The sequence below is a fragment of the Procambarus clarkii genome, chromosome 52 (genome assembly GCF_040958095.1).
Source record: "Procambarus clarkii isolate CNS0578487 chromosome 52, FALCON_Pclarkii_2.0, whole genome shotgun sequence".
NCBI lineage: Eukaryota > Metazoa > Arthropoda > Malacostraca > Decapoda > Cambaridae > Procambarus > Procambarus clarkii.
The window spans coordinates 31251391-31274316 of NC_091201.1; the positions used below are offsets into that span (position 1 = coordinate 31251391).

Sequence of the window (22926 nt, forward strand, 5' to 3'; positions counted from 1 at the left end):
AGGCGCGATTGCCTTGCCACCGCACGCTAGATCGGTCATACGGGTATCAGCAAACTCGTATTCCGAGGTAAAGTTCGTAACCAGATTCCAATTTTCCGAAGAAAATCGGGCTCGTAATCCGAAAAGTTCTTAAAGAGGGGCATTCGTAAACTGAGGTACCACTGTATTATTATTATTATTATTATTGATGATAATACAGGTATTATTATTTATATTATGAGAAAATCCATAGGAGCCATGATGAGAGTTCGAACCTATGCAGTGGGTTTTCCCCCCAGGGCCTGACAGCTGAGTGGACAGCACTTGAGACGCGTAGTCCTAAGGTTCCGAGTTTGATCCCCGGTGGAGGCGGAAGCAAATGGGCAGAGTTTCTTTAACCCTGATGATCTTGTTCACCTAGCAGTAAATAGGTACCTGGGAATAACAGCTGCTACGTGCTGCTTCCTGTGGGTGTGTAACAAAAAGGAGTCCTGGTTGAGGACTTGGTAGCGGGAACGCTAATCCCAGAAATCATCTCAAGATAACCTCAACACATACACCCTAGTCAACTAAACCACGACCTGGTCATATACATGCATACATACATACATATGTATTCACCACTGGTGGTACGCGAACAAGGGGACACAGGTGGAAACCGAGTACCCAAATGAGCCACAGGGATGTTAGAAAGAACTTTTTTAGTGTCAGAGTAGTTAACAGGTGGAATGCATTAGGAAGCAATGTGGTGGAGGCTGACTCCATGCACAGTTTTAAATGTAGATATGATAGAGCCCAGTAGGCTCAGGAATCTGTACACCAGTTGATTGACAGTCAAGAGGCGGGACCAAAGAGCCAAAGCTCAACCCCCACAAGCACAAATAGGTGAGTACAAATAGTGAGTACATGCATACATACATACATACATACATACATACATACATACATACATACATACATACATACATACATGCATGCATGCATGCATGCATACATATTTTAAGAAGCACATCAACAAACTGGAAAAGGTGCTAAGACATGCTACTAAGTGGCTCCCAGAACTGAAGGGCAAGAGCTACGAGGAGAGGTTAGAGGCATTAAATATGCCAAAACTAGAAGACAGGAAAAAGAGGTGATATGATCACTATGTACAAAATAGTAACAGGAATTGATAAAATCAACAGGGAAGATTTCCTGAGACCTGGAACTTCAAGAACAAGAGCTCATAGATTTAAAATAATTAAACAAAGATGCCGAAGAAATATGAAAAAATTTGCTTTCGCAAACAGTGGTAGACATTTGGAATAAGTTAAGTGAGAAGGTGGTGGAGGCCAAAACCGTCTGTAGTTTCAAAGCGTTATAAGACAAAGACTGCTGGGTAGACGGGACACCACGAGCGTAGCTCTCATCCTGTAACTACATTTAGGTAATTACATGCATGCATGCACACATACCTACATACATGGTATGTATATAGGGGGCCTGGTAGCCTGAGGGATAGCACGCAGGACTCGTAATTCTGTGGCGTGGGTTCGATTCCCGCACCAGGCAGAAACAAATGGGCAAAGTTTCTTTCACCCTGAATGCCCCTGTTACCTAGCAGTAAATAGGTACCTGGGAGTTAGTCAGCTGTCATGGGCTGCTTCCTGGTGTGTGTGTGTGTGTGTGTGTGGTGTGAAAAAAAAGTAGTTAGTACAGTTGATTGACAGTTGAGAGGCGGGTCGAAAGAGCAAAGCTCAACCCCCCACAAACACAACTAGGTGAATACATGCTTCCTGTCCCCAACAAAAATGAATTATAATATTACTTAACATTTGAGTATTAATGAGAGAATTTCAGTAGTCATTATGAGCTGAATAGAGCTATTCTCCAGTCCCCTCCTAATAATAGTATGACCCGACAGAGATGTTAGAAAAATTCCCTGTTGCACCAGGGACCTTGTGATCTTGTCCTGGGGAATATACAAGAGTCTTGGCTGTGGGTAGATTGGGGAAGGTAGACCTGTACAAAACACGTTCAAAGGGGGAAAATTCCTATTGAATAAATCAAAGGATATTAATATTATTAACAGATGAGGTATAATTAAATTTATTATGTTATTTTAAATTATTATTGTAAATTTTATGGTCCCCTATACAATAATCATCATTCAAACTCATTATTACAGCTGGCCTAAAGTATGGGACGAACTCCCATGTAAACACGAAGTCGTCGACTGGCATGATGAAGTGAAACAATTGATGTGCTTTAGTAAACAAGTACGAAAATTAGTTTCTGGCCTGAGCCCTCGTCTGTACCAAGACTTGCACCTCACGGCAAACTTACATCTTACTACACCTGTCTACAATGAAGTGGATGCACTTGTTGCATCAACCAACTATGCTCCCTATTATGTTCTTAATGCATTAAGAATGATTGTAGAAGATGGAGAACAGTAAGTATTTTCTTGTTTAACCATTGCATATTTCAAACGTGTATTCCATCCATACATTTTCCATATACAGTATTCTAATATATATATGTATGTATGTATGTATGTAATGTATGTATGTAATGTATGTATGTATGTATGTAGGGAGCAGTGGCCTATGAATCCTATACATTAAAGTATATCATACTTGCCATTGACCAGGGAAGACACCCAGGAAGGTAGGCAAAATGAAACAGACCACTGTCTGGTTGAAAAATGCAACCTATGTCCTCAAAAGAGCAAAAGAACCCCCGCAGGAAGAAGTTCTGGCAGTCAGACGTCGCCTCAGCCATCAATTTCTTGTTTTGGGATTTTTGCCTTGTACGGCTGTTCCTGCACTCGTGGTGTGTGCTTGCCACGAGTTCCTGGGTACTGGAGCTGCATGCATTTAGGGACATTTCACCTCGGTTTGTGGTTATCAGATTAGTTAACAGATTTAGTTAACAGATGGAATGCATTTGGCAGTGAAGTGGTGCAGGCAGACTCCATGCACAGTTTCAAAGTAGATATGATAGAGCCAAGTAGGCTTAGGAATCTGTACACCAGTTGATTGACAGTTGAGAGGTAGGACCAAAGAGCCAAAGCTCAACCCCTGCATGCACAACTAGGCGAGTGCTCCAATTTACTCATCCCTTATCTGATATTCTTCGTGATCAGGCAGCTGCTGCATTGCAACAACAGTTCTCTATGGCAACGGGTCAGGTTGGTTGCATGTTTGGAAGCCCCGGAGCTGCCCTGCTTGGGTTTTAGGGACTTGGATTTGGGGGTGTTGGTAGCTTGGGCCTTGGTTCAGTCTGTGCCTCCATTTCCTTCCCAGATGGGCATTGTTTGCCTAACAACCCCACCCTCCCAGTTCCCCCCTGCCATTTTGTTCTCTTTTTTTTTTTCTCTGAGGACTGTCTTGGCTTTTATTGGCAGCTTCAACTAGTTGTCAGCCTATTTCTGACTTATTGATTTTCTGGGGAAGGGGGTGTGTTGTTCCCAGCCCTCTCGGAAGGGACGGACCAAGGCTATGTGGGGTTGAGGTAGGCCTGTAATTACCCAAGTGTAATTACCTAAGTGTAAGTGTAGTTACAGGATGAAAGCTACGCTCGTGGTGTCCCGTCTACCCAACACTCTTTGTCTTATAACACTTTGAAACTACAATTATATAATATAATAAGTATAACGATTAACCTGTGTGCCAGTTTCTGAGTCGGTGGTGTCCCCGGTGTCTTCTTCATCTGGTTGGCACGGTGTTTGCTCTGCATGGAGGTAAGGCTCGCGGGGTTCATGTCGGCCCTTTTCGTAGGTTGCCTCATTGATGGGGGGGAGGCTGGCTCTTTTTGCCTGCACTTGGTTCCACGATTCGTTGGCCTTCTAGGCCGTTTCTTGTGGCCTTCAGTGGCATTGGGCAGACCTTCCTATTTTTGGGGGATCGGGTCTGGGGGGGGGGGGATCAGGCCTCTTCCCCGTCCATTTGCTCAGGTCCTCTCTGAGTGGGTTCGCATGAGCGTGGTCGAAACAACTTAATCTCTCAGGTGGGTTTCCCACCCGTCTCCGGTTCCAAAACGGGACTGTGTGGATCTCCGGTACATTCTGGACTCATCTCTTTTGAACCAGTTGATTCCTTGCCTCTCCTTTCGGATGACTGCGTTGTCCCAGGTCCGATGACTTCCCTGGTGAAAAAATCCCTATCCATCCAGGGTTCAGGGATTGGTTAGGTTTTGTGGTGGGGCAACAGGCTTTCTGCTTCCATGTCTCCCTTTTGGACTGAATCGGGCACCTCACATTTTTATGCATTTGACTCTGGTCGTGGTGACCCGTCTTCGTGTGCTAGGTCTTTGGGTTTTGGCCTATCTCGACGACTGGTGCTGGTTGTCGTCGGTCTGGTTGTCTGCAGCCAGGGATTCTTTCCCAGCTCTCCGGGTCTGGGTTCCTGGCAAACTGGCGGAAGTCCCAGTTGGTTGGCCTTGTGTAGGATTCTAGGACTAGGTGCTTCAACTTAGTGCTCCACAATACATGTCAGGTATTTCTGATGCATGTGTGTGTATATCCCCATATGAATGGTGACAAATGGCTTCTTTGAAGTTGTCCCACCTGCGGTCTTCTCAGTGACAATATGAAAATTCTTCTCGGGCTTTCCCCCATTTTTTTTCTCATTGTTGGGTTTTGTCGATGCCGGATGGTGGTTGTCTTGTCCTTTCTCTCTTGGCTTTTCCTGGATCAGCATCTCATGCCGAATATTGACGCTTCTTATCGTGCTAGCATTGGCGGAGCCACTGCAACTTGTGTTTAGGGTGGATATCACTTCTGCTCCATTGTGCAAGCTTATTCGTGCATTTTTTCATCTCTGATCTGCCTTCTAGGTCTTTGGACTAGATTCTTTCCTTTCCTTTTTCACCTCGGTTTGTGGTGGCCCCTTTGGTTTGACATGATTTTTGTTGGCCCTGGGAATTGGGCTGAGGAGCTTCATGCTCTTCTGTGGCACCAGGGGTTTTGTTCCTTTGGTCCTGGTAGTTGTTTTGTTTGTTTGCAGCCATCACCTTCTTTTCTGGCAACGAATGAGATGACGGGCTTCCGAAGGTGTAAGGTTGGTTGTGGATGCTTGGTTAGGCCGTGATGCCTCACGTGCGGTGTCCTGTGGCCACTTTACGCTGTTACCAGCGTGCCACCAGTTCTGTGTCGGTGGACGTTCTGTAGGTTGATCCGGTTTCCCTGGTTCCCTGTTCCAGGGCTCGTGTGTCTGAGGTTGTCCGCAGTGTCATTATGTTTAACTGGCTTGTGGTTTATCCTCGTGCCCATAATGTTAGGAAGTGTGCTGCTCTTTCGACTGTCTTTGATTGGTTTTCAGGCTCGGGTTATGGAGTTTGGTCACGGTCCAACCCGTTCTCGCAAATTTAATAAGTCAATATTGACTTATTAAATATGTGCATAGGTGACATACTTAACATAATAGTTTCGCTTGAAAAGCTTTATAGAAAACACTGACCTTACCTAACCTACTTAGTTTGTTAAGATAAGCATCTTATTGCTTCGTAATTACAATTATTACCTAACCTATACCTATAATAGGTTAAGTAACAATTGTAATTACGAAGCTATAAGATGCTTATTTTAACATACTAAGTAGGTTAGGTAAGGTCGGTGTTTTCTATGAAGCTTTTCAAGGGAAACTATTATGTTTAGTATGTCACCTATGCACGCAACTAATAAGTCAATATTGACTTATTAAATTTGCGAGAACGGGTTGCACGGTCCTGGCAACCAGGCCCTCTGCAGCTTCTGTAGCGGACGGCTGCCTTTGTCGAATTGTGATTGGCGGAGTTGCCACCTCCAGGGTTCTTCCCTGTTTTCCTTCTATGTGGGTAGTTAGCCTCAGGGAGCCAACAGGGCGTTCCACAGAAAAACAGCATTGAATGTAATGAAACACCAGTTTCTGAGTGATCCCTGGAGGCTCCTTGATACTTTCCTTCCTTCCCTTCGTTTGGCAGTTTTCATCGTTCAAGAACTGAAGTGCACCTCTCTGAGGGGAACAGGTTCTGGCTCGTGGTCCCCGGTAGGCATAAGAACCCCTGTGACTGACGACCCCAAACTAATATAGCACATATCAGTTCAGATAGCTTCAGGGAGCCTCCCGGGCTCACCTAGAAAATGGCATTTCATTACATTCAAAGCTGCTTTATTTTTTAAGGCTTCAAATGTCGACTTGTATGCTGGCATATACAGTACTTCTCTCTATGATATGAGCATTGGTATTAGTTTACTATTCAGGACCACCCTCATATCTCTTTCCTTGCCAGAGATATTTTAACCCCTTAACTCCACAGCCTCCAAACATGATACCCACCCCCCAGTGCACAGGAAATAAACTATCTGGAAAAAATTCTTTTCTGTTTTTAAAGTGTCAAAAACCCTTCCCTAAGGAAGGGTATAGTAACAGAAGGTCATAATTGTAAGTACTTTAGCTGCTATGGGGTCCGTAAATTTGTGCGTGATGTCATCATTCCCTGGTCGCCCGTGGCATACGCCCCGAGGGCCGGTAGGGCGCTCGGGGCAGGATGCACGAGTTGCTGCGAATATATTTTTGTTCATTTTCTGCGCACAGTTCCAAATACATTTTATATGCTTTTACCTGCCAATCCTATGTATAATGAACACGAACACTATATTATGGCAGTAGAACATCCGTACTGTCCGAAGACACTGTGTTACGTGCATGACACAAGTGTACACATATCTGGCACATATTTCCATTGTATTATGCTAATTTATGTATACATACAGTATATTTACACACTATCACACACTATATACATTCACCATGTACACATTCAGAACTATGCGAGTGTCAGCTACCACACCCTCACTCCTCCAACATCTTACTCGCCAACATTGCTCCTCCCACCATACTGTTATTGTTTGTATTACACTATTTACACATGTTATGTATACCTATCTACATGTTTTATTCACCAGAAATATGCAAGTAAGCCGGTATTGTGTCCAAACTTTACAGTGGCCACCATACACTGCATGAAAAATCACACAGCAGCCAGCAGACGACGCTACTATTACGTCACCTCCCTCACCAAAATAGCTCCTCCCAACATACTCCTGTTGCTGTTACTACACTATATACACACATTGTATATATCCATGTACAAATGTGTTCACCATAGAGAACCACTAAGCTAGTATGATGAGCAAAACAAGAATGGCTGCCACACAGTGAGGCTACTTCAATCTCTCCCTCGCTCCCTCACCACAATTACTCCTCCCACAATACTACGCACAGTGTTTATTATCACCACAATCCTGCTGTTATCACAATACTGGTCACTAAATCCTGTAAATACATAATTGACCACAAGTTTATTTTGTAAAGGAACCTAAGAAGTCATTTGAAGATTCCTAGATGGACAAAATAATGCCGTAGTGCTGTGGCTAGCACTGTGAACATCGTGAACAGCATTGAATCACTAATATTTGAACATTGTACACAGTCATTATCACACTCGGGCTCTTCTATAATACTATCATGACTAAATAATACAAGTTATTTTGACATTATTAGGCCATGCTGTGGTCATAAGCTGAACAGCAGTGCTGTGAGCTCATGCTGCGTGTGCCGGCCTTGGTTGCTCACTCACTACTGAGGCTCTCACACCCGGGAATATGGACCATGATTTTTTTTAAAGATGGTGTCTGTTTACAAGAGCCCTGAGGAAGCTGATGTGAACCCCATGTAGCCACGGGCGTTTTGAATGGAATGTGAAAAATACAAATACCCGGAGGTACACCCCAGACGTGGGCCTGCAAGTGCATTGCGCAGTTAAAGGGTTAAGGTCTTTTCACATGCAGTACTTTGTAGGTCGAATATGGCTTAGTTTTACTTATTCTGCTGTCCATTATGTGGTATTTATCCCATTGGATTCCATTTGCTATGCCAGGGAAGTGTTTTTATCCCATCATAAGCATCATGTGCTTATTTTGTCATTTTGAAGGGTACTTACCTGAATTTACCTGAGGGCGACTAACACTAGTGGCCTCGATGAGGACAGAAAGCTGATGGGTTGTCAGAGGTTCCCCCATTTGCCCTGATGTTTTTTTCAATCTGGATTTTAAAATTCAGCAATGTTTTGGCCTTTGTCTACAGTGGACAGGCAGTTCTATGGGTTTATAATGCTCTGGGTAAAAAGGCATCTCCTGTATTCTGTCCTACATTGTGGCTTGTTGAGCTTGAAACCATTGCTCCTTGTTTGTTTTATATCTGACATTTTGAAGTTGTTTGGATCAATATTCTCCAAACTGTTCAGTATTTTAAAATTTTGAAGAGATATGCCCTGTCATGTCTAGTTTGCAGTGTTGTTAGCTCTGTGGCCCTTAACTGTTCATGGTAAGGAAAGTCAACTTGGTTCTAGAATGATTTTTGTTGCCTGGTGTTGAATGTTCTCTTAAGCAGCTGTCTTTCTGAAGATGAGGTCTCCATGTTTGAATACAGTAATCCAAGTGGGGTGCACCAGAGATATATATATACGCAGTTGAATAACTACCTTTTTTCCTTAAAGTCAAAGGTTCCCTTCAGTATTCCTAGGGTTTGGTTAGTTTTTTTCTGCTGCTCCCACTTATGCAACTTTCGGTGAAGGCTGGATTTTGATTCTAAGGTCCTTCAGTCTGCTGCAAGGTAATGTTAATTTGGTAGTTATGCTATCTTTGGTATGAGATATGTGTTTTCTATTTCCAGTAGTTTAACATCATCTACAAATAATCTACAAGAAGCTTTACTCTTATCTAGACAAACACAATATACTTAGCTCTTGCCAATATGGCTTCAGACCTCAAAAAATCACTAACGATGCACTTATTAGTATGATTAACTTGATACATGCAGCTCTTGATAAAAATGAGTTTCCTGTTGGATTATTTGTTGACCTACGTAAGGCTTTTGACACTGTCAACCACCAAAACCTTAAATTACATCATTATGAAGTCAGAGGTCACTCCCTCCAATATTTTCAGTCTTACCTTACTGACAGGCTCCAGTATGTTTCTGTGAATAATTCCATTTCTCCCACCCTACTCATCAACATTGGTGTTCCTCAGGGCAGCATACTTGGCCCTCTCCTCTTTCTCATATACATTAATGACCTTCCACATGCCTCTCAACACCTCAAACTAAGTCTATTTACTGATGACACAACTTTCATTTTCTCCAGTCCTGACCCTCTTGCAAGAGGGTCAGGACTGGAGAAAATGAAAGTTGTGTCATAGTGAATACTGAACTAAATAAAGTCCATCTTTGGCTAACTGCTAACAAACTCACCCTTAACATTGACAAAACTTCCTATATTTTGTTGGGTAATAAATCCTCAAAGCAAATTAATCTAAGAATAAACAATATCCAAATTAGTAATAGAGTAGATGGCAAATTCCTTCGTGTTCTCATCGATAACAAGCTGAATTTCCAGGGACACATTCTAAATATATCAAAATATATCTATCCTTAAATAAATATATCCTTACCTCAATTATGGTGTTTGTGCTTGAGGTTCTACTATACAAAATCATTTACGTCCTCTAATTACTCAACACAAAGCTGTTATTAGAACAATATCTAACTCTGGCCCCAGACAGCACTCGGTATCCTTACTCAAATCTTTGAATATGTTAGATTTTAAGTCACTACACATCCTCTCATGTGTACTCTATATATTTAAATCTCTGAACTGCAATATCAATCCTGACCTTAAAAGTTTCCTAGAAGGTTGTAACAAAACCCATGTTACCACCACACCAAAAACAAATACCAACTTTGATATTCCAAGAGTGTGACTTAAACTAGAAATGATCTACAACTCTAGGGACCCAGAATGTGGAATGACCTCCCTAATCATGTCAAAGGCTGTACCTCTCAACCAGTTTTTAAGAGTAGAACTAAGTACTACCTAATTAACTCCCTGTAACCTACCTTACCCCCTAAATGTCAACCCATGTCTTGCTATTCTTAACAATGCTGTTTGTTGACCAACTTGTACAATTGTTGATTTTTACCATGTTTCCCCCCCTCCCCCCTCCCCCGACACAATTTATACTTTACTTCCAATTACTATTAAGTTTTAGTCCAAGTGTTTTTCCTCCACACCTTGCCCGAAACGCTATGCGTATTAGTGGCTTTTAGGTATTGTATGTGCTAGCTCTATAAATCCAACAGTATGTTTGTAACTCTGCATCTATGTATGTACTTTTCCTAAATAAAATATTATTATTATTATTAATGTTCACCTGCCTCCATATTCCTTCATGTAGATCATATATACAGAAAATAAGCATTACTGGTGCTAGTACCTAGCCTTGTGAGACTCCACTACTGATATTCCTCCAGTTTGTTTCAAAGTCTCTACCACTTCTCTCATCTTTCTATTTGGAAATTATTCATCCATGCTAATCTGCTGGTTTTCAGCTTCCAGAACATTCTTCTATGCGAGACTTTGTGGTGCCTTTCTTTGGTCCAGATGATACCATATGTCTTAACTGTATCAGTCCTGTAAGATTTCTGTGACCCTGCTATATAAACTGAGTAAATTTGTTGCATGTGACCTTCCAGTTTGAAAACAAATCTGCATGTCTATTATGATGTCACTTTTGAGGTATTCTACCATTTATCTCTACTTGTACAATATCATAATTACCTTAAACAATGTAGTACTGTACAGATCTTAGTAAGATCAATAAATATGAATAGCTTTCACCATTTCAAGTTAACTAAAAACTCCTGTATTGAGAAAGACACCCGTGGGAACCATCAAGGTCCGATCCACAAGAACAGCAGCAGCAGCAGCAGGCTATTCAGCCAAGACCTAATTGGCAGCGGGTGTTGCCAGTGTTGACCTCATCCCGTCATGCTATAAGGGGGGTTGCATGCGATAATATTGGAATTGTGGATTTTTTTTCATTAATATGGATGTCTTCTTTATCCATTACTAAAATAAATTGTAGACATTATAATCAGTATTGGCCAGTGTGAGTTGCAAAACTATGAAAATATGTTAGCCCACTTGCATCCTGGCAAGTGCCCATTGCCACCACCACCACCACCTTTGAAGTGAACCAGGCAATGGAAGCTGGTGGGTTTGCTGGACACTAATATTTATTACAATAAGTTTGTGTGGCTGTACTGTACTTTGTTGTAATTTTTCTTTAAATTTTGAAGTTAAATGGGTTGTTTACATAGGCAATGCCCTACTTTCTGAATGACGTTATTGTTTCTGTTAACGTCTGTGTAACCACAGGTTTTTGTGGTGCCATTCCTCATTCTGGATGTCTGTGTGTCCAAGTCAACTTTAGAATGATGTTTAGAGTTACATTTCTTTGATTGATTGATACATTTCTTTGCCTTAATTTATAACAAGTGTGGTTACTAAAAGCTAAATTAAAAAATAATATTAATAATAAGCAGTATCTTAAATAATTTTGTTGCTAATCTATTTCATACTTAAAAATTTTGATGATGCCATTGGAAAGACCAGACACAGTTCTATAGTTGATAGTTGTGCTAGAGGAAATATCTAATTAATGTCTCCTAATAATAATAAAAATTGTGAATCTGGTGTTTTGATTTTTGTATAAAAAACTTTAATAAAGAAAAAAATTCAAAAAAGCTCGGATACAAATGTGAAACCAGCCGAGTTGTGTATTATTTGAAAATGTTAACAAAATTGGACGAAAACTAACAAACTGAAACAGAAAATGTAAAAGTTGGAGGTTTTGATATTGGAATTTTCCAGATAAAAATGTATCAAGACTAATCCTCAACAATGTCCATTTTAATTATACAAATTTGTAAATTGTTACGGCCTCACTTAGCCAGTTAAGGGTTCTTTTCATTTCAAACTTTTATCAAATTTTCTATGGGGCCCTTAGTGCCTCTTCTTATTAGATTCAACCCAAAGTCATAAGAAAGTTATTCAGAACTGGAGGTAATAGTCAATCCAACAAGAATGAAGGGGTGGGGTAAACAACACTGAAACCATACCGTCACTACGTGTACTTCTTAAATATAAACTTTTGCGTCATTCAAAAACAAAACTAAAAAGTACCTAATTTCATCTTCATAGTTTTCTACCTTGTTGCTTTAAAATTGCACTGTATCTAGTGCTACCTAATCTCCTAATCTTTATGTACCCAATCCAAACAACTTAACCATTGTGATCATTGCTGTCTTATGTGCTATCAATTTGCTGTATGGTGCCTATTAATCTTTGTTTAAATTACCAATCAAGCTGTCAATGCAATCAATCAGAGCTTTAATATACTAATGTGCTTTAATATACCTACTAATCTCTCTCATATCATTTTTTTTCTTGCAATGCATCTGTTATCATTTTATTAATTCTGCTAGAATTTACCTACTTAAAATTATTTGTTAGATTAAGGACCTGCCCGAAATGCTGCGCGTACTAGTGGCTTTACAAGATTGTAAATACTATGCTATGTATTCTCACAAACCCAATGTACCTTCTTGTAAATAAATAAATAAATTAATAAATAAATAAATAAATATGTTGTTCAACACTAAAGGTACCCCTCCCTGAGTCTGTCATCTATAATGCTCATGCCAGTGAGTCTATCTTTCACAATAAATCATGGGTCAGTCCTCTACAATATCGTCACAGTATCAAAACAAGAATTCTACTCTTCAGCAACACACTGTCTGGCTTCCACACAGGCTTTAACTATAACAAGCCTTAACAGACGGACATTAATTCCATCTCGTAACTCAACTTGGCCATCCCGGGATGCATTGGTCCAATCACCAATACTTGGCTGGGTATCACAGACAAATCACAGTCTACACCGACTCGGCCTACTTGTTCCCACTGGAACTTGTCTCGAGTTCAGGATTGCCCTGGGTGAACTAATGCTTGTTGACCAAGGTACCACCCACATCACTTCTGAGGAGTGAAAGGTGAATAGTAAGAAGGAAACTACACAGGTGTCAATAAGATCACAGCCTTCCATTGGGGAAACAGAAAATGGGGTTGGGTGCGCTCAACAAATGGCGTCGACATCGTCACATAAATACTTTCCAATTACTGTACTTATATTTACTTAATATGACCTAAATTTGTTTTCATAGCCCACCAAAAATTATCCAAAACAATATATTAGTTGGTAACGCGTCATTATTGCACGTTTTTCTTCCAACTAAAAAATCTTAAATACTTAGTTGACTGATTTTTTCAAATAAAGGTCAAAATGTAGCTAATAATCTAGGCAATAAAATGGTAATATACTGTAATAAAATGAACAACATACCAACAAAAATGACTTAAATTGACATGCCCCCACCCCCACCCTCCAAGAATAACTTGTAATGCCAGCTTATGACTCGATGGTGAATCCTGTCTTTGTTGCAATCTGCATTTCTTAATATCATTAAAAAAAATTCACTATTGCTTTTCTTGCTTTTCTAGCAGATTCAAATAGCAAAATATAATGCCGCTGTAATTAAATCTAATACTGTACTCTTAATACAAATACTCTTTTTACAAATTACTCATAATGAGCAATTACTGTGGCAGTAATGGTTAGTGCAACTTGTAAACATTCGTTGCTGCTTGTCACCCTGTGTGTGGTCCCTCTCCACTCTGCAGCAGTGATAGCTGATACTCAAACAATGGTTTATACAGTAGCTCGCTCTCTCTCTGTCCATGTAACTAATGAATGTGTGTACAGTTTAATGGAAATTTTATCTTTAGATACCATGAAAATGTTTGCTGCTGTAATCATTAAGGTCTCTCCTTGCCATTTGTATGAATAACCAAGAGTTTGCATGCATGGATTGATTCTGGTTAGTAAATCAAAATAAGCTTGTAAACCAATGCTGCATAACACATGACCTGTATTTATTTTGAAAGATGTTTTTATTAACCCTGATTTTGAAAGGTTTCCATATACACGTACTGTAATATTATAACCAGTGATGTAGCAGAAATTTCAATTGAAATTGGTTAGACAGACATTTAACCACATTACCATTGACCATGAACAATAACTAGCATTCCTCACTAATTTTGCATAGTCAGATAGAGTAATTTACAGGACATTTAAACTTTTTGGGTGAGGATATGATAAATTGGTAAGGTGACAAGATTTGAGGGACTCGTATTAGAACCATTGTCATGGTTCCCACACCAAACATATCACAAACATTTTCATTGTTGTGTGCTGTGTAGTTATTGAATGGTATCACCATATTTGCCGGCATAAAAGACGCACCCTCACATAAGACGCACCGCTATTTTACAAGGATATTTTGTGGAAAAAATATTTTAGTATGTTTCATCATACATTTATTGAAAGATTTTATGTGGAGAGCCCCTTCGGCTCCCTGGAGCCATACCGGGCTGATGTGAATATATTAGACCGTGGCAACAGTCAATCGAGGGAATGCTAGCCTACCGGGGACCATGAGCCAGAACCTTGGCCCCCTCAGAGAGGCTCGAGGATCAATGGCCTATAGACACCCCCATGTAGTTGTAGTTGGAAGCAGTCTGTCTGCTATCTACCAGGACAAGAACCCAGAAAGGTAGGAATCCCAAAACAAATTACAGCTGATTAAGAATTGCAAACTGAAAGTTGAGCAAGTAAGCAGAACTCCCCAATCAGAAAACAAGCAAACAAGCATGATGTCACCACAGCTGCACAGACCAGCCCAGACCTCCTGTGCCGACTACCCAACCTCGGTTCTGAGGCTGTTGTGTTGAGTGGCGGTCAGTCGACTGGCTCCATCCTTTGAGCAGTGCCGTGTTTAACGGTGCTCCTCTCCTGTGTGGTGGTGTGCGAGCCAGGTGTAATTCAAGAAGTCCTGGGGCAGCATGTGACTAGGGTCACCTTCCCTAGGTGCCCTGTAAGTACTGCCCTTGCAGTTTGGGGTTACCTTCCACGAACTGTTTGGGAACTACCTCCACAGGGCTCTCTTTGCTGCTGGGTGATTGACTGCCCTTGGGGTCAGCTGGGGTTTTTCTCAACACTGTTTGGTAGGAGGTATTATCGTTGCTGGCTGGGGCATGAGGTACTGTGGAGCCGTCTTATAATACGCATAGCGTATTATATTATTCTGTTTATCTTGGAGATGTTGTGCCTTTGCAAGGTGTTTCTTTTTTTTTTCTTTTGTTTGCCTGGTGGGGGTCTGCCTGATGTGGCTGTAGGACTACTTGTATTATTTTGGTGGCCCTCCACTAGGTCCCTGTGATTGCACATGTTGCAGAGGTTCAGCTTTTGTTTCTTCTCTTGGTAGTTTTGGGTTAACTGGTTAGCAGTACCTTGCCTGGGCTTCCCATAGCAGTCAGCCTAAGCACCCTAGAAAACCCCATTTGGGGCTCATTGGACCAATTGATGTGTTCTCCGAGTCCCATATCACTTCCTGCGAGTTTGAAGGTTGCTCTGTTCCCCCCCCCCCCCCTTGTCTCAGGGTGACACTCACCGTCTTTGCCTCTGCCATGCTGCCTGTTGGGTCAATGATATTTTTGACACCAGTCCTGTGAGTGGTGTTCCATGCTTGTACTCCAGTTCACCCAGTCCTCTGATAATGATATTCCGGTGCAGGCAGCTTCCGCGTTGCATGTGAGGTTTAGGTTGCTGCAACATGCTAGGTTGGTTGCCTTTCCGGATGCCTCGCGGCTGCCCCACTTGGGTTATAGGTACCCGGATTTGGGGCGTTAGTCACCACGACTTTGGTTTCATCCGCGTTGCCTTGTCTTTTCCCTGCTGGCCCTCCGCCTCCCCCCTTGCTCCCGGATCACAAACGTCTGAGGGTTTCTGGGTCAGGGCAGGGCTTTCTTTGTGGTGAGACTCAGGCAGCTTCGGGGACTGCCCCTTTCAGATCGGTGGCGGAGGCATTCAAGCCTGTTCTTCCTGCCGGGGCTTTCAGGTCATGCCAGTGGACCCTCCTCCTTCCCTGCTTTTCCAATGGACCTTCCCCGGTCCATCGACCAAAGGCAGAGGGTTTGGAGGATGGCTCTGCCCCAGAGGATCTCAAGGCTGGGGGAGGAGTTGACTTGGGGGGACTTGGGCCACATTTGACCTCCGCTTGGATTTTGGTACCCTTGGCGTGGGAAGTGTTGTTACAGGGGAATGGGTTTTTGTATCTCCCTGTGCGAGTTTGATATGAGTTCTGCTCCTCCCCGGGTTTGGTTCCAGGTTCCTTTGTGTTCTTCGGTTTCCTCCTTCCAGAGGTTTTCGTCTTCCCGCATCCCGCCTAAGGAGGATCAGAGGCCATTGCGGCTTATATCCTGCGAGACCCGGATTATGCCTCGAAAATGGATCCTTCTTCTTTTGAGTTTGGCTCCTCTTTTCCTTACTGGGTGAGTTACGATGTGCCGTAGTCTTCCTGGCTGGCAGACTGCCCTTTCTTTTCATTGGGGGCATGGTATTCGTTTTATCGGACCTGCACGCTTGAATGGTGTGAGTTGACTACGGTCGTTCAGGTTTGTCAGGTCTTCCCTGTGCATCCTCACAATGTCCGCCAGGTACAGCTTCACGTGCAGGTTCCCTCCCTTTCAGTGTCCCTGGTTGCTGAGGATTTGCGCGCCTGTGGGCATTTGGCTTCGGTCTTGCACTTCTTTTCCCTGCTGGAGCTGTCTTCGGCCTGGCTCGAGGAGGATGTGGAGGCATTTAGTGAAAGGCCTTCTTCTGGTGTACTGTCCTCGGCAGCTCGGGCATCAGCCACACTGTTGAAGCTGTTTGCACCAATCCTGAAGGAGGCGGTGTTGTGTGTTTGTTCTTTGCTTCTCGCCTCTCATGCCATCAGGCTGTGTTTGTTCTTTGCTTCTTGCCTCTCATGCCATCAGGCTGTGTTTGCTCTCTCTTTGGAATTCACTTGGGCCCTGGCTCTTAGGTTTTCATTGCCATTTTGTCCATTGCTGTTTGTGGAATCTACTGTCACTCAGTTTCTGCAGGCCGCTTCCTATAGTTGTCGTCCTATGTTGGAAATGTTGGCTCTCCAGGGCAGCCGTTCTCGGCCTATGTCGGACTTGTTGGTTATCCATGGCAGCTGTTCTTGGCCTTCTCGGCCTTCCTTCAAGGATCGATCATGTCAAGGCTTGGGGTTCCGCTGGTTGAGATGGGCCATTGGTGCCAGCTTCTGAGCGGACGTTGTCTACGGAGCCAGAGTCATCTGCTTAGCACGATGTTCATCAGCTGGCTTCTTGTAAGGGGCATCGGCCCTTTCAGGGTTCGCCTTGTTGATGGGGGGGGGGGGGAGGCTCACTCTGTTTGCTCGTGCTTGGTCCCACGATTCGTTTCCATTTTTGGTCGTGTCATCCGGCCTGTTGTGGCATTGGGCGGCTCCTTTCACTTTGGAGAGTTCGGGGCTGCCGGGGCAAACTTTTTCCCCTGCGCTTTGTCAAGTCATCTCGGAGTGGGTGCGCTTGGGTGTGGTCGAAGCGACCCCATCCCTCAGGTGGGTTTCCTGCCTGTTTCCAGTGCAGAAACGGGACTGTGCGGATCTGAGGTTCATTCTGGACTTGTCCCATCTGAGCCCCTGGATTACCTTGCCCCTCCTTTCTGATGACCACTCTATCTCAGGTCCGGCTTCTTTTTGAGCCAGGTGCCTGGATGGTGTCCCTGGACTTCAAGGACGCGTATTTGGCACGTTCTTATTCATCCGGGGCACAGGATACTGGTTAAGTTTCGTGGTGGGGCGTCAGGCTTACCGATTTTGTTGCCTTCAATTTGGCTTGAATCTGGGACCTCGCTTATTCACGCATCTTACTCAGGTCATTGTGACTCATCTGCGTCTGCTAGGGGTTCGGTTCCTGGCCTACCTCGACGACTAGCTGGTGTGGGCTCCCAGTCAGTCCGCTTGTCTGCTTGCCAGGGGTGTGGTTCTTTCCCAGCTCTCCGGTTTCGGGTTCCTGGTGAACTGGAGGAAGTCCCATCGGGTTCCATCCCAGGTTCGGACCTGGCTGGGTCTTGTTTGGGATTCTCAAATTGCTTCCATGTCTCTCCCTCTGGAGGTGCTGAAGCTGCGGTCATGCCTTCAGCTGTTTCTGGAGGGGTGTCCCTGGTCGCTCCGCGGTTGCTCGAGTAGTTGTGCGGGAATTTGAACTTCGCTGCGCTGGTCTACCCGCTGGGTCGGGTTTGGCTTCAGCATCTGTTTTGCCCCGGAGTACGAACACAGCAATTGCGAAAGAAGTGGAAGGGATGCCCATTTCTCATCCATCTTGCGATCGCTGGGTTCGTACTCTGGGGGGCCTTGCGTCGGTTGCTGCGTCACCGGCTTCCTCATTTTCGGGGTTCCAGTGCCTTGTTGCCTACCCGAGCCCTCGCTCGATGTGTTCATGGACACGTCGTCTCTTGGCTGGGGTTTTGTGACCAGTGCTCACCAGGCTGGCCATAGGGTCCATCTTTCCGTCGGGCTCACAGCACGATGTGGGAGTTCGCGGCAGTTTGGCTTTCTCTTCGCAGGGTTCGGGTCGCTCGGGGTTCGACTATCCGATTCCATTCGGACTGTTCTCCAGTGGTTCATTGCCTGAACCGCAGGGGTTCTCTTCGGTCCGTGCCTTCTTGGGGCTGGTTGCTTTGAGTGGCTTGTCTGCTGGCTTTTCAAGGTTTGGCTCTGTGATTCATATTCGGGGAGTGTCCAGTGTCCTGGCGGATGGTCTGTGTCGGTCCATTACCCTGTCCAAGGAATGGACGGTCGACACCGACTCCTTCCGTTGGTTCTGCCAGATGTATGGACTCCTAAACATGGACCTCTTCGCATCGGTGTGGTCTCGGCGTCTCCTGAACTATGTGGCGCCCTTTCCTGACTGCAAGGCTGTTGAGTTGGATACCTTTCAAAAGGACTGGTCAAGGTGAGTTACCTGTACCTTTTCCCCTCGATCCAGCTATTGCTTTGGGTTCTGGCTCTGTTGGAGTCCTACCAAGGGAGAGTAGTCATCATGGCCCCTTGGTGGCTGGCCCAGCCTTGGTTCCAGGTTAAGTTTTGTTAAAATTAAGTTTTAAGCTTGCTCGGTGTGAGAACCCGAGATGTTTTTTGCAGCTCCGTCTCTTCCAGCAGGTCAGACCATCCGGTATACACGGCTGGTTTGGTCTTCTCCTCCTCTCTTCACGTCTGGTCTTTTTGAAGTGGGTTTATCTCCATTTGTATGGTGATCAGGTGGCTTCATTGATTGTGTTGCACCTGAGAGCTTTGTCTTGGCGACAGTATGAAGTTTTCTGTTCTTTCCGCCATTTTCTCTCTTCGTAGGTTGTCTTCTATTTCTGATTGGGTTGTCTTGTCCTGTCTGTCTTGGCTGTTTTAGGACCGTCATTTGATACCTAATACTGTCGCCTCATATCATGCGGTGCTGGTGAGCCGCTCCAGCTTGCATTCAGGGTGGATGTCACTGCCCCGTTCTGAAGGCTTTCTCGTGCTTTATTTCACCTCCGGCCTGCTCATGCACCACCTGAGCTGTCCTGGTTCTTGGACAGGGTGCTCTCCTATTTTTCCTCTCCTCGGTTTATGGTGGTCCTATCAGTTCAAGATTGTTTTTCCAAAGCTCTTTTTCTGTTGGCATTGGCCTCTGGAGGCAGGTTCAGTGAGCTTCATGCTCTTTCAGTCCTGGTGGTCGGTTTGTTCAGTTGCAGTCTTCTCCTCCTTTTCTGGAGAAGAACAAGACTGCTGCTTTCCAGAGGGGTCAAGACTGCTGCTTTCCAGAGGGGTCCTTTGGTCATTGATGCTTGGTTGGTCAGGCCACGGGTGCATCGTGTGTTGTGTCCAGTTGCAGCTCTTCACCGTTATCTGCACACTTCGGCTTCAGTGGCTGGGTATGCGCTTTGGGTTGATCCAGTTTCCCTTGTTCCCTGTTCCAGGGCTCAGGTCTCCCAGGTCATCCGCAGGGTTATTAAGTCTAGCCAGCCTGCAGTCTATCCTCGTGTCCATGACGTTAGGACATTTGCTGTGTTGGCTGCCATGTTTGGCGACATGTCCTGGGCTGATATTCGGTTGCGGGGATTTTTGGAGGTCGAACAGGGCCATGGTCGCCCATTATTTGGTTAATGTTCCTGCTCCTAGGCGTTCCTGTGTTACTTTGGGTCGCAGGTTGCAGCCAGTTGTCTCGATTTTGCATTGAGGCATATGTGGCGGCCGTCTCTCAGGCAAGTCTCTCTTTTCCTTATCTTTGGTTATGTAGCCCCAGGGAGCCGTAGGAGATCCCCACAGAAAGCCAGCGTTGAATGTAATGAAGTGCCATTTTCTGGGTGAGCCCCAGAGGCTCCCTGGCAACCCTCCCTCCCTCACAGTCGGCGGTTATTCGCATTGTTTGATGCTTAGCTTCCGAACTGGAGTGCTAGGTAGCTGGTCCGGGGCTTTCCCCCTCTTCCTCTCAGGGAAGGGAGGGCTGTGCGGATGAGCCGTGCGGCAGTGGAGTGTGACGTTTCCTTGTTTTCTTAGGAATAGAGGGAGTTCTGCCTCTATTTGGTTTTTAATTTTCTTAGCATGTGGGGTTTGTTTTGTTATGCCTACCTTTCTGGGTGCCCAACCCTGGTCGATGGCAGATAAGGAAAACCCCTCCCAACCAAAGGGGGCTTTTTCCAGGGCCATTGCTCCCTGCATCTCTGAGAGGGCAAGGATCTGGCTCATGGTCCCCAGTAGGCTGAACTCCAGAGACTAATGCCCCGGTCTAATGTATCACATATTATCCCGACAGCTCCAGGGAGCCTCCGGGTCTCGCCCAAAAAATGGCGTTTCATTACATTCAATACTGGTTTTTTGATACATTTAAAAATAAAAAAGTGCGTCTTGTATGCCGGCAAATATATAGATTAATTTAATCAGATACAATGCCTGGGTCCATATCACATTCCTAATTGTACCTTATTCTTTGCTGTTCAGATATGAAAACATGACGGAGAAGTACTATGCTTTAAAGGTAATGAGTCATGTTCATCAAGGAATATGCATACGTGAATGGGAGGAGTTTATGGCACGGCCACCAGCTCAGCAGTCTTTGGAAACAGGTGCAATACTTATGGCAAGATGGTTCCAACCACATGCAGATGTTAGCGTAAAGCAGGTATGGCAGTTCAAGTACTCTCATGATTGTATATAACTTTGTGTGTGTAAAAATTTGTTTATAGATTTTAGGTAGTTAAAATTCATGGATTTATTAACCACTAAACTGCGCAATGCACCTGCAGGCCCTAAACAGGGGGGGAGGGGGTGTGCAATGCACCTCCGGGATCTTATATTTTTAGTGTATGATCCAAAACTCCCACGGCTACACTGGGTTCACATCAGCTTCCTCAGGGCTTTTCTAAACAGACACCATTTAAAAAAAAAAAATCGTGGGCAATGTTCCCGGGTGTGAAAGCCTCAGTACTGAGTGAGCGACCAAGGCTGGCGCACGCAGCATTGGCTCACAGCACTGCTGTTCAGCTTGTGGCCACAGTATCGCCTAATACTGAGTAATGTCAAAATATATACAGTGAAACCTCGAATAACTAATTTAATCTGTTCTGGCACCGTGCTCGTCATGTGAAACGGATGTCATACAAAACGAATTTCCTCATTGTCAGTAATGGAAATCAAATTAATTCGTTCTACCACCGAAAAACATCAATATGATATTCGATGTTTTAAATACTGGAGCAGCCTACCTTACATACACTGAACAAACCTTTGACATTTTTCTGTCTTCAAATTTGTTCAATATTTTTTTTTTTTCATTTTTGTTATAGTAAAAGATTCGTTTGGTGTTCGCGAGGTAGGTTGCTCCATGTTTCTTAAATAACAAAAAAATGAAAAATTTTGAAAACAGAACAAATGTCAAAAAGGTTCGTTCGGTGTTCGGCAGGTAGGCTGCTCCATGTTTCTTAAAAAAAACGAAAAATAAAAAAACAGTTGAAACAATTTGAAAAACGGATAAATGCCATAAAGGTTCGTTCAGTGTTTGTCGGGTAGGCTGCTCCATTATGACAATCTTTCTTTGTTTCAAATGTGTTCCATTTGTATTGTATTTTTCATTTATGTCTCAATAATGGGTGGACCCTTGGGGATCAGCTAAATTATTCTGCAGAGAAAAAAGATTTTCTTTTTAACTTGAAAACTTATTTTTTCATAGTTACAGTTAATGTCCTGAATCATTTGTCTTTAGTTTTAATGAAGTTTTTATTAGAAATTAATATTCTTGTGTAAGTTCTTTCTGATGAGTTAAAAATTACAGGTGACAAGTCAGATTGATGATATAGCAAAGGAATGTCTTAAGGAGCTTCGTGTCAATCACTCGGACCATCCAATGCTCTCGGCTGCACTAATTCTGCCCAGCCAAATCCTACAAGAATCCAAATGGTCACCAGAGAGGTGTAGACAACTCTTCAAGTGCATCAACCATGTGTTGTTTACTCAGGTAAGCACAATAATGGATTTAAATTGTGATACTAGACAGTGGACTTTCCATTTTCATATAACTGTATGTACATCAGTTCAAACCCAATTTGGAGTTGCATTACATCCTGATGTCCATTTTTGCCTATTTACCAGTATAACAAAATTTGTCCAAATTCTTAATTTTAACTTAATAATTAAAACAAAATATAATTTTTTTTATAACTATACATAACAGGCACCAAGTTTATCTTTTAAAGTTGCACATATCTATGAATGTTTTTTTTTTTTTTTATAAATGTATTCAAAGTAGCACTAATGGTATCAACGACACTCAATGGTTTAACACAGGTCGTACGCGAACAAGGTGGAACACAGGTGGAAACTGAGTACCCAAATGAGCCACAGGGATGTTAGAAAGACCTTTTCATTGTCAGAGTAGTTAACAGATGGAATGCATTAGGCAGTGATGTGGTGTAGGCTGACTACGTACACAGTTTCAAATGTAGATATGATAGAGCCCAGTAGGCTCATGAATCTGTACACCAGTTGATTGACAGTTCAGAAGCAGGACCAAAGAGCCAGAGCTCAATCAGCCACAAGCACAACTAGGCGAGTACTCAAC

The 22926-nt window shown here is 43.5% G+C and overlaps 1 protein-coding gene across 1 annotated transcript in view; it reads left to right on the plus strand.

Annotated features, from left to right (window-relative positions):
* LOC123763526 (F-box only protein 21) overlaps positions 1-22926 on the plus strand; it is a 45499-nt gene that overhangs the window by 2064 nt on the left and 20509 nt on the right. The window contains exons 2-4 of the mRNA XM_045750660.2: positions 2147-2413; positions 20811-20991; positions 22141-22323. Coding sequence (XP_045606616.1) covers positions 2147-2413; positions 20811-20991; positions 22141-22323 — 631 coding nt within the window. The remainder of the gene's footprint in view (positions 1-2146; positions 2414-20810; positions 20992-22140; positions 22324-22926) is intronic.